This window comes from Pseudonaja textilis, chromosome 1, assembly GCF_049901715.1.
Source record: "Pseudonaja textilis isolate UNSWEBS1 chromosome 1, rPseTex1.2, whole genome shotgun sequence".
NCBI lineage: Eukaryota > Metazoa > Chordata > Lepidosauria > Squamata > Elapidae > Pseudonaja > Pseudonaja textilis.
This window is the reverse complement of record NC_141990.1, coordinates 93,234,266-93,247,386: the sequence shown is the minus strand read 5'-3', so window position 1 is coordinate 93,247,386 and position 13,121 is coordinate 93,234,266. Positions and strand designations below refer to the sequence as shown.

The window sequence follows — 13,121 nt, the reverse complement described above, 5'->3', positions numbered from 1 at the left end:
AGTAAGAGAACACCTGTCTGATTTTGATGAAAACCAATCACCTGGGCCTGATGGATTACATCCCAGAGTTTTAAAGGAGCTGGCAGAGGTCATCTCAGAACCACTGCACCATATCTTTCAAAAATCCTGGAGCACTGGGGAACTACCAGAGGACTGGGAAAGAGCTGATGTGGTTCCCATCTTCAAAAAAAAAAAGTGGGGGGGAACAGACCCAGGAAACTATAGACCAATCAGCCTAACATCAATACCCAGGAAGATACTGGAAAAGATAATAAAAAAACAGATCTGCCAACATCTAGAAACAAGTAAAGTAATAACAAGCAGTCAGCACGGGTTTGTTAAGAACAGATCATGCCAAACCAATCTTATTTCATTCTTCAACACTGACTAAATTACTAGACCAGCAAAATACTGTGGACATAATATATTTAGATTTCAGCAAGGCATTCGACAAAGTAGATCACAACCTACTTCTTAGTAAGCTAGAAAAACGTGGAATAGATAGCACCACCACGAGATGGACTTGCAACTGGCTGGCAAACCATACTCAACGAGTAGTCCTTAATGGGTCTAAGTCTACATGGAGGGAAGTAAGCAGTGGGGTGCCACAAGGTTCCGTCTTAGGCCAAGTACTCTTCAATATCTTCATTAATAACTTAGATGAGGGAATAGAAGGAGAATTTACCAAATTTGCAGATGATACTAAGCTGGCAGGAATAGCTAACACCCAAGAACATAGGCTCAAGATCCAGATGGATCTTGACAGACTAGAACACTGGGCTGTATCTAACAAAATGAAATTCAATGTAGAGAAAAGTAAAATCCTACACTTAGGCAAGAAAAACCAAAAGTACACATATAGACTGGGTGAAACCAGGCTCAACAGCAGTAACTGTGAGAGGGATCTTGGAGTCTTAGTGGATAACCAGCTAAATATGGGCCAGCAGTATGCAGCAGCAGCCAAAAAAGCTAATGCAATCCTAAGTTGTATTAACAGAGGGATATAATCAAGATCAAGGGAAGTACTAATACCACTCTATAAAGCCTTAGTAAGACCACACCTAGAATACTGCATCCAGTTTTGTTCACCGCATTATAAAAAAGATGTTGAGACTCTAGGAAAAGTACAGAGAAGAGCAACCAGGATGATTAGGGGACTGGAGGCTAAAATATACAGTGAACGGTTGCAGGAACTGGGCTTGGCTAGTCTAGTAAAGAGAAGGACCAGGGGAGACATTATAGCGGTCTTCCAATATTTGAGGGGCTGCCACAGGGAGGAAGGGGTCAAGCTATTTTCTAAAGTGCCTGTAGGCCAGACAAGGAATAATGGATAGAAACTGAACAAGGAGAGATTTAACCGGGAAATAAGGAGAAACTTTCTGACAGTGAGAACGATCAACCAATGGAACACCTTGACCTCGGAAGTTGTGGGAGCGCCATCACTTGGGGCTTTCAAGAAGAGATTGGACTGCCATTTGTCAGAAATGGTGTAGGGTCTCCCGCTTGGGTGGGGAGGGTTGGACTAGATAACTTACAAGATCCCTTCCAACTCTGATTATTTGTTATCTGTTAAGATGTGTTGTTAAATGAATCTGAATCTCTCCATTGACATTGGTTGATAAAAGCTGGCAGGAAAGGTTGCAAATGGAGATCAGATGACTGGGAGGATGCAATCATTGTAAAAACATATTTTTACAGTGCTGGTTGCCAAGCACTGTGGATAATTGAGATATAATTACCTTTAACAAATAAAACAGAATCACTGATTTACATGGTTGAAACAACTAAGCAGGCTTATGAAATGATAAAATGAGACCATATAACTGTAAAGTTGTGTTTTGATTTGCTTGGAAACAATTTTGATATTAGTAACGTAATGGTCTTATATAATTAATTTAGTTATCGTGGAGTTGAGGCAGATTAGCATGACATTATTATTTATTCTTTGAGAATTACCAGAATTATCAGTACGTAGCTTATCTTTCTTAATGGTAGCTGTGACTAATAAAATTTTGGCTTGCAAAGTTGTCCCTCATTTGCAAATCTGAGGTTTCATGGAAGAATGTGAGCATCTTGGGGTAAAACTGAACTTATGCATATTTGTGCATCATTTATGAATTTATGCACATTGGCAAAGACTGAGTATGAATATGCATGTGACACAGAGACCCATTTCATTCATGCAAGGATTCATACAGAGATAGTGTTGCTTTAACTTGAGGGTAAACTGTGGAGATGGGATAGAAATGGTACCTATCTTGGTGCTTCTTGGTTTCTCAGCAGCTTTTGGTACCGTCAACTACAGAATCCTTCTGGATCACCTACAAGAATTGGAAACTGAGAGCACCCTTTTGTGACGGTTCCCTTCCTTCCTGGCCAAATCTAGTCAGTGTTGGCTGGATACAGGGGAAGTGCTCCATTCTTTTGTCAGGTGCTATAGAGCTCAACTCCCTCTCTCCATCTGTTTTACATCTATATGAAGCCTCTCCTATATGAAGATGGTGAAGATTTGGTGGGGACAGCAGGACCTATGGATGACAGGGCAGCAGTGCTTTGCAATGTGGCATTGGGGTGTTTGGCCACAGTATGGGGCTTGAGGTGATCCTCTTCGTGATGGTGGTGACATCAGCAGTGCTTGAGTTGAAGTAGGGGCTCATGGAAGGGGACAATTAACCCCAGTACTACCACTGTCGTCCCATCCCCCAGAAGTGCCACTGTACAGAGTGGCCAAAAGGGCAGAGATGGGGGAAGATATGCAAGAGGTGGGAGTTGAAGTGCCTCTGAAGTTGTGTCAAGGGGCTGCCAAGTGCTCAGATTTTATCACGTGACCATGAGAGCATTATTGTGGCCATAACTTCAGGCATAAGTACAAGTTGTATAACACTGCTGTATGTTTGATTGGTTGCTGAATAAATTATCATTCATTGCGGACTAGCACTCTTATCATATTATTATATGGAGTAAATGTGAAATGACAAGCCACTCATTTTGTCTTTATTTGGGAAAGTAAGTAAAACCTCTTTCATATAACAAAATGATTGCATATTGTGTATGCATGCCTGTGTCTGCATTTTCATTTTTGTTTTTTCAGAATTGTTTCAGCCTAAATGATATTAAAAAATAATCATGTTTTTTTTCTTTTTCTTCTCTACAGTATGCTGTCTGGCTAATCCTCTGGGTTACATGGAACATATTTGTTATCTGCTTCTACTTGGAAGCTGGAGACCTATCAAAGGTAATTCACTGCCTGATAAGCTAAATCATCTGATGTTTACCTCTCCGGTTTTAAAGACATTTGCTCTTATATACTTAAAATCTGCTCATTTCTTTAGTAACCTTGGAAATGAGGACTATCAAGGTTGCCTCAGCAGTGCATGCCTTAAATCACTGACAAAATATTATCAGTATAAAATATACATCTAGGAGGACAACTTCTAATGAGGATAGTAAATGGGCTAAGATTTCCAAAGACTAATTTATATAATGTTAATTTCATACTTGGGAATATCATAACTGGTCAGATGCTTTTAAATATGATGCATATTGTTGCCTTTTTCTTGTTCATTGAGTTGTGGATTTGGTATAGAAGTATGCATATTCAAAATAATTTTGCTAATTAGTGAAAAAAGGACAAGATAACTGGCACAGCAAATGTTTTGTAATTTTGTTTCCTTTTTAGCAATATATCGAAAGATTGAATTATTTTGTTTATACTTTTAAGTGATTTCAGCATCTTTACTTCCATACACATACTTCCACACATCTTGGGCAAGAGTGCAAAAAAACCCTATCTTTTTATGTATTATTTTTATGCCATCTTTATTCTGAATAAGGTGGTGTTCATAGTTTAACAGAACAGAATAACAGAGTTGGAAGGGAGTTGGCTTGTGATGTAGAACTCTTCCTACCAAGTGCATAGAACATAGAATAATAGGGTTGGAATGGACGAAGTTTTTCTAGTTCAACATCCTGCTCAAACAGGAGACCCTATACCATTTTGGACAACTGATTGTCTAATGTCCTCTTAAAAGCCTCCTTCTGGAGGCAAGCTGTTCCACTGATGAATTGTTCTCACAGTTAGGAGATATCTCCTTAGTTCTAGGTTGCTTCTCTCCTTGATTAGTTTCTATCCATTGTTTCTTGTCCTTCCTTCAGGTGCTTTGGAGAATAGGTCGAGCCCCCTCTTCTTTATGGCAACCCTTAGATATTGGAACCCCTAATCCTTCTTTTCATTAAACTAGACATACCCAATTCCTGCAGCTGTTCTTCACATGTTTTAATTTCTAGTCCCCTAATCATAGTGCTCCATTTTCTTTTCCCCACAATACTATGAGGCGGGTTGCACTGAGAAAATGGCTGGCCCAAAGACATCCAGCTAGCTGCCATGTCTATGGAGGACTAGAAGTCAATTGTGTACTCATACAGATCTAGCAATAGTTATCTGAGAAGTCCTGCCTTCCTATAAATGTGGATGGATGGATGGATAGATGGAACGAGGGAGAGAGGGAACTCAACGGGGAAGCCAGTATGACTCAAGAAGTTGCTTCCCATTCCCACTTAATTTGTTCACTGTAATCATTGTTTCTCTGCTTAGAAATGACTTGATTGTCTTCATAGTCTTCAGTCGCATGCTTTTATTTAATTTTGTGTGTGGTTTAATAATACTTAATGCAGTTCATTAAAAGGACAGAACAGACAAGGTTGGACACAAACAAAAATGATAAGAGTTTGAAATAGACTGATCCATCTATTCTCACTCAGACCATGTGGAAAAGATATACCCTGATATTGAAAACATAAGAGATGGATTCAGAGTGCCTGAAAAAAATGTCTATTGGTGGCCCAGTATATTTTGGATTAAGTTCTTTGTCAAGGAGATTATAAATGAAGAAATTTTTATTAAAATGTTTGATTTTACTGTAAATTGTTTTTTGCCAAACTATTTAAACAATAAACATTTTGCCTTTTCTTTGGAACTCATTTTCCCTGCTTTTGATTCTACTATTGTTCAGTGGAATATGTGAATTGCTTCAAAACCACATAGAATTCGTGCTTTTTCTGTTTATTTTGTTTCATTCAAATTGGCCTCCAGGTCACCTAATTTTTCACCAGATCATTAGAGAAGAGTTTATCTTTCTCATGAAGAAATGTAGCAGTGATTGCAAACAATGGAAGCTCAGTATTTCAAAACAAAGTAGAACATTTAAAAAACTTACTATATTGATCTGAGTGTTTTCTTTCCAAGATGACAAAGAATCACTATTATTTTTAATCATAGCAAAATGAAATAAACTGGCAATTGCTTCATTCTGATCCACCTTCATCTTTAAGGCCATGTATAACATATACCAGTGTAAAGGTAAAGGTACATCTCGCACGTAAGTGCTAGTCATTTCTGACTCTAGGGGGTGGTGCTCATCTCCGGTACAAAGCCAAAGATCCAGCACTGTCCAAAGACATCTCTGTGGTCATGTGGCCAGCATGACTAAATGCCGAAGGTGCACGGAACTCTGTTACCTTCTCATGAAAGTGGTCCCTATTTTTCGATTTGCATTTTTACACGCTTTCGAACTGCTAGGTTGGTAGAAGCTGGGACAAATAATGGAAGCTCACTCTGTTACACAGCGCTAGGGATTCAAACCGCCAAACTGCCGACCTTTCTTCTCAACAAGCTCAGTGTCTTAGCCACTGAGCCACCGTGTCCCACACCTATATACCATTCTATACCATTCTATAGAAATTATTTTAAAGTTTTTTTGTGAGCTGGCTGTCAGAAATCAAACGATTTTCCCTCTGATATTTAAAATCTTTCTCTGTTGGAAAGTGTGTGTGAGAGACGGAGGGAGTGGGTTGGAGATGATGGTATGGGAAAAAGTACTCATTTGTGTGGTGAATTAATCCATACAAACAATGCCGATCTCAGAGACTGCCAGCATGGGAAGCCACAGCTTTCATGTGGTGACCACATAATGGGCAATGTTTCTAAAACGGATATATATTGTCTAGAATTTTGCCTGTGTAGCAGTATGAAAAAAACACTAGATACAGCATGAATTGTTTGTGGTTCCTGCAGGGAATCTAGAGGTGCTTAAGGAGCCATATCCTTTGCTTCTGGCTTGGAAAAAAAAGAATTGCTATCATCTGCACATTTTCTGAAAAATACTTTCACAAATAAAAAGTCTAAAAGTTTGATGTGAAAATAGACTCAGTTTAGATTTTGTAAGATTTAATTCAATTAGCATGAATTACTGTATTCTAATACCATGTTTAAGTGAATTTGAGGAGCTTCTGTTTCCCCATCACTATTGATTCTTTTGTGATGCCCCCAAACTGTGAGATTTGTAACGAATTGGCTGGAAATTCCCTACTGTGTGGTATTCCCTTCAATAGTCTCTTGTGTCACACTTATCTAAGATACCTTTGAAGCTGCTGTGATATATCCACATCATGTGCTGCTCATCACCAATTGCTACTACTAATGCATCCCAAGTCATAGAAGGTCTAAGCATTGAGTCAGTTCATGATAGTAATCACAGAAAAAGTACTATGACCCAACTGCAGATCATCAACTTTTTGAGAATAAATTGTTAGATGAAAGTTGTAAATTTGTTCCATCTTTTTAACAGGATTGAAGTATAAATTTAATCACTTTGGAATTATCAGAAATACTTGGAATGTAGACAAATTGATGGATACTTTCACAGAATGGCTGACATCAATTAACTATGTTTCTCTGAAATAACTGTGTATACTTGCCTAAGAACCTGAATAGATAACAGATAGGGGAAAAAGATTTTGACTTATGAATAGTAAGAGACAAATACAATCTTTCTTAAAGTTCACACCCAACACATGTACACTCATTCAACGCAATACTCATGACCACTTGATATATTTGATTACAGTATTCTATGAGCATCATTAAAGATCACACGCTCTAAAAACAACTTCACTGTTTTCTTTAACAGAAAGTTCAAGTAGTCTTGAATGATCAAATGAGATTTGAGGTTGTCCCACTGTTTTGGTTTGTGTTTTTTTCTTTTCATTATTTGAATGTTTCCCTGAAAATAAATATGACAGCATGGTTAAATGCACTCTTGGGAAATTCTTCGCGCAAGAAAAAGAATATTGAACCTTGTTTGAAAAGGCTATTGTTGTGAAATAACTGTAAATAGAGAATAAAATGTGACCTTGGGGAATCTCTGGACTATTCCTATGTTACATCAGGGACATAGTTCAGGTTGTAAAGCATGAGAGATAATCTTCCACAAAATAATTTTAGGAATCTCTGTGTTAAAAATATAGCTTAATAATTGCCCCGTTGGGAATATATTATATTCTCTGTATGTAAAATATACCTTTCTTCCCTACGAAAAGCTATTTCACCTGAGAAGGAAGTAGTTATGAGTCTTATTTTCCTCTTGCTTATCTGCAACTGATTTTCTGTCATTACTTGCCCGATCAAGATAGCATTTTCCAAGCTATTGCTCTATTCCCTGTGAGAAAATTTACTAATGGCTCTTTCTCCTCCTCCCATGTCACAAAGGTTGTGACACTTTTACAGCAGCTCTTTACCAAAGTCAAAGAGCTTGATAACAATAATGGGGTATTCAGAATGATGAGATTAGTAGCTCCTGCCAATGAGTTGCTCTCCTTGCATTAGAACCTGAGATAGATAAATAATGCTAAGTTTGGCAGTGGACTTAGGAAATTTTGGGCCATTGTGTCATTGTTAATGTCTTCCCCATGATAGCATGGCTTTCACAGCTTATCAAAATTATTACAAGCAGTTGCCAGGTAACAAAAAGGACAAAAGTTACAGTTTAGAAAAGCTGCCATGTATGGAATATTTTCTGTTGGGAGTACAAATTACATAGAGCTCATGCTATTACGCAGATGCTTTTAAATAATATTATGTTGGCAAGAAAAATTATATTATATGCTTTCTTAGTAGAGGTTGATTACTTTCTTTTTTTAGAAATTAAGCTGTAATTTACTTCAGATTCACAGTCTCTTAGGTCACTGGAAGTACATCTGGTGTCCTTGCTTCTAAGAACACTTAGTAGCACAGAATGTTTGCATGAAATTTTAATTTTTCAATTATCACCTTGAACTAAGGTGAGTTAGAAATACCGGCAGAGGAGGAATATTGGTTGTGATATCCCTGAGTATAAGGTTAAATAAAATATGCCCTTTTACTTTAGCATCACATTAAACTTTGCCCTGGAATCAAGAGCAATATTATATAAGCTTCAGAAAGTGCTTTCAAGAGCACAGGCGCATGAAGGTAGCCTCTGCAACTCTTTGAAGCAGTTGTGCTTTTTCCAGTATGTGATGGCAGTTGCAGAAGGCAGCAGCTTTCTGGAATGAATCCAAGGTATAAAATAGGTGAGGGCAGACTTTTAACCCTAAGAATCATCAAGGCTGATGAATTTTGAATATTGAATGTCACAGCTAAGAATGGCTACCTAAATGCCGAGGGTGCACAGCACTTTTTAAAAAAAAGCAGTCTTAATAGATCCAAGACCTAAATGAGTTGATTCAAGTTCAAATATTTTCCTTTCCTTATTTTTGAGTCTAGATTTCCATCCTTCAAGTTAAACTTTGTACAGAATATCTCCCCGCCTCTCTCACAGACACATGCACGCGCGCGCATACACACACACACAGAGTTTAGGGCAGGGGTGTCAAACTCAAGGCCTGCAGGTACTTAGATCTGGCCCATGGGGCTGCCCTGGAAACATCGAAGGATCGGCCCATGGTGCTCCTGCCAATTAAAATGGAGTCTCCTCCCGAGTTCCATTTTTGCTGTCCCAAGCCACCACAGGTGCCCCGACATGAATGACATCAAGCTGGTGACACCCACCCCAGCCACACCCACCTGCTCCCCCCCCCAAGTTCAAACACAACCCTGATGAAGCCCTCAATGAAATTGAGTTTGACACCCCTGGTTTAGGGTATCTCTTTTACAAGCATAAACTATTGCCTTTTTCATACAAAATTGAGTATTCTTACTATATTATTGCATGTTTTTTAATACTTGCTACTCTAGTGATTTTACTAGCTAATATAAAAGTTTATTATGGAGATTTGAAAGAATTGAAATAATTTGCAAATTCAAACTTATGTACAAACTGGCTTAGATAGATAGTACTAGTGAGAGAGGAATGCATCATCAAATAGAAAATCTGCTCGAAACAGATAGCCTTTGATCTATGAAAGTACTTAGTTATTTGACTGTTTTAAAGAATATGAGGTCTTATCATCCAAAAGCAATTGTATTGTACATGTGTTGTTTAGCATGAGATAACTCTAGTGGTTCTACAGTTAAAATTTTTACACTTTGTTTGATATGGTATTTTGTTTGAGATAAAATTGTAATTGAATTGTTGCAAATCTAGCACTTTTAAAACAGGTCTAGTTTGGTTTTATCTGTTCACTAAGGATGTAGAGGGACAACCATTTGGTTTGCAGATCCAGTCTGATTTGATAGCTGGATCTGGAATGGGATTTAGGGAAAAAAAACTGTTCTTTCCTAGTCTGGCATGAGAAAAACAAATTATATTTATATCTGTTTGCTTACAAATGAAATTTGCAAAGAAATTAAAGTGTCATAAAGAGATGGATATTCCAACTACCACAGCAATCACTGTTTTTTAGGTTACAATCCTTTAAAATCAATTGCATTTGTTTGTTTTTTAAGTACTCAGAATTTTGCTTTGTTCCTAGAACACGGTACAATTCTCAATACTCAGTACTCAGAAGGCAATGCGTGCAGGACCCCCACACCCCCTGAGCAAGTGCACGTGACACCCCCCTGCATGCTGCGGGTCTCTGTGCATGCACGCATGTCTTCTGTGCACCCCTGCACATGCGCACCAGATACCCGATAATCAGCTGGCAGGTGGGCAGTGCACGTGCACAGTGGGGCTCTTCCGGGCGACCTCTCACGTGCCGGAAGAAATGGCTCTGCATGCCACTTCCGACATGCGTGCCATAGATTCATCATCACGGAGCTAGACCCAAATTAAATTACAGGAGGAAGATAAGAAATGGAGTGCCCTCTAGGTGGACTTAATGTATTGTGTATATTAGGCTTTCATTCATTCTTCTCTCTCTGTATTTTCATTTCATGCTATCTGCTTCAGTTGAAATCTTTATTTTCAGGATATCTCAAAACGAATGTCTACGATTAGGGTTCCTAATTAAACTTATGGATACTTTTAACATGATCTGTATGTCCACATGATTATGTTAGTGTTCCTTTCCTTATCTACATGGTGCTAGTGATTGGGTTTCAACATGAAAATGAAAAATCACACAATAGAGTCTATAAACATTATGCATAGAAGACCTTACAGATATCTAAGGTAACAGTTTTGCCTATTACATTTTCAACCATGAGTCAATGAAATTACATAACTTCAAATGTATGTTTACTAAACAAGTTAAATATGTTATTTCGTAACATGGAAAAGACATTTTAATACAATATATTTCAGCAATTTCCTCATTATATTTTTCCTGCCATCTTAGCTACTGGAGTGATTTAGCCTTAGCGATATATTGGCCCCTTATTACTTTATATCTCTCAGAGAAATAATTTATAATGGAGTGGTTAGCAGTTAAATTTCAGTGTTGCATGTATTCTAATAAGGTACCTGCAGGATATTTAATTTTGAACATATTAGCTTCCATGGATATTGGTTTAGCAGATGTTCTGTTAAGATAACTGAGAAATTAAATTACTTTTCTTCTCAAAGCATCCAGTTAACTTTGTAGGTAAATGCCTTTGAGCATGAAATCTGACCAGGTTTTTTTTTTTTTTAACAAATAGCTATCAAAATGTTTTAAGTAAATGACTTCATTTTATTTTTCCAACTTATATTACTATTACAGATTTGACATGGTTGATCATATATCTAACAAATGAAAATTGAAAATGGAGCTGGTATCCAACAGTGTAGGCTATATTGTAGGTAGTTTTATGGGTAGATACTATAAGGATGCTTGTGGTTCCAGATAAATAAGTTTGCTGGGTTTTTTAACCTCAGCATTTCTACCAGTTAGAATGGAAATGATTGCAAAATTAAATTCTGTAATGCTGTAGAAATAGTATATTTGGGTAAGCTTTCATGAACACTTTTTATTTTTCCACTTTCAACTAATCATTCATATGGTAATAAGAAGTTAAAGGTGATAGAATAGAAGGAAATTATATTCATAGTATGTTAGAAACATTTGAGTCTCTAGCAGACTGCAGGAGAGCATCTGACTAGACTTTATTTGAAAGAGAATGGGATAGAGAGAGTACATTAACCAACTCTTAGGAAAATTCATAAAAAAATTTAAAAGAGGAAATTAACATATGTTGGATGTATATTACAACATCAGCTATAACATGTTTAATCCCGCTTAATGCAATCCCCAAATTTCAGCCAGGATTCTAGACCAGATTTGAGATTAGAGATGTAAATGGCAAAGAGAATGGTCTTGAAGGATAGGACAGAAGAAAAAGCCACTATCAAGGCAATGCTCAGATAAGAAGGGCTTTAGCCCAGGGAAAGAAAACTATGCAAGCCCCTCTCTAGCTCACCCAAAGATAAAGTAGGGGAGATGGAAGCACATTCAGACTGAAAGATTCTGTTACGGTAGATGTTACAATAAAAGAAGTCCTGACTTTTATGGGATTGGTTTCTTACTTTGGTTTACCATATAAGGCTGACATGTATCTTTTTCATGTGATGAGGCAGTTCTCTCACTGAAGAACCTTCCAAATTCACCCCACTTATTCAAATTTCAGTTAGATCCTTTCTGTTCCACTTGAGCATAGTGCAGACAACAGGATGTTCCCAAACTCTGTGCCTTTGTACTTGGTTATTCTTCCATTCTAACTGGCTTGAGCCTGACATACTTCCTGGTTCTTAGTCATGCTTGTTGGCATTATCCTTGTTAATTACCAAGATATAATGACCAACATAATTCAATTAGCAATCTCACAAGAACAACATAAGAGAGTTCCTAGGCAATGTCACTTAGGTATTTCTAGGTGGTCAATCAAACAAGGACATTTTACACTTAATAGTCCTGTTACATCAGCCTGTCCCACCCAGTCAGGCAGGGAAAGTATGTTGTGACCCTGTCAAGCAAAGAATTCGGACAGGCAGTGTCCAGCAAGATGGACTTCTCTGCCATCTTCTGGGGGACATTCTCCACTTGGAGGTGAGATAGGCCCTTGCTTTTCTGAACTTCTGGAAAGGCATAAAAATGTGGCTCTGGAGCCTTCCTTGGGACACACAGAGGGGCACACAGCCATGGGACTACTTAGTGCTCTGAAAGTTCTGCCCCTGCCTTTTAATTAACTTTAACATTAAATTTTATGTACTGTTTTTTTAAAAATATTTTATTGAAATATTGTAATACTTTATGATACACAATTCTTAAATAAATAAATAATAAACACAAAATTAGCTGAAAAACCATGTGTAAAGAATAGCTTAGAGAGAAAGAGTATTACATAAAATGTAAAAGGACAGGAAAATACAGAAGTTTACATGTACTGTAGAACCAAACTCCAGTGCAATGGAGAAAAAGCAATACATATCATTACATATCTCCATCTTTTTTTCAGTAGTGATACTACAACATCTGACTTTCTCTCTGACCCTGCCTTCTGGTTATCTTTTGACTATGCCTGACCTCATCACTTTGACTCCTGGCCTCCTTTTCAGATCGTGATGATTTCCAGATTTCCCATTTTCCCAGGCTACTGCCTAGGTCTTATACCCACATTTCATTACATCTTAGTTTCTGGAGGGTTTCAAGGGAAGAAGATGCAGTTTGAAAAGGCAGTCATTCTTCATAGGTCAGATAAAACTGTTGAGGTAATTCCCCGTTAGGAGAATGAGCGCATACAGGGAGACGTAGTGAGAGAAGTGTTGAATAATACACACACAGCACACAGATACACTGTACAGTAAATGTAGGGTTTTACTTCCCATAAAAGTTTAAGCAGAGTTCAAAAAAAACAGTCCAAAATCATTCACAAGTAAGATCAGTCAGTTTTTAGTCCAGGGATAATCCAATAACAAAGTGTCAAACACAGTTCAGTATCAGACTTA

At 37.6% G+C, this 13,121-nt stretch overlaps 1 protein-coding gene across 5 annotated transcripts in view; it reads left to right on the top strand.

Moving 5' to 3' along the window:
* The window catches only part of NKAIN2 (sodium/potassium transporting ATPase interacting 2), a 572,383-nt gene that overhangs the window by 307,987 nt on the left and 251,275 nt on the right, over positions 1-13,121 (top strand). For all 5 annotated transcript variants that reach the window (XM_087941701.1, XM_087941688.1, XM_087941704.1 and 2 more), the window contains exon 3: positions 3,155-3,235. In XM_087941701.1, the coding sequence (XP_087797827.1) occupies positions 3,155-3,235 (81 nt within the window). The remainder of the gene's footprint in view (positions 1-3,154; positions 3,236-13,121) is intronic.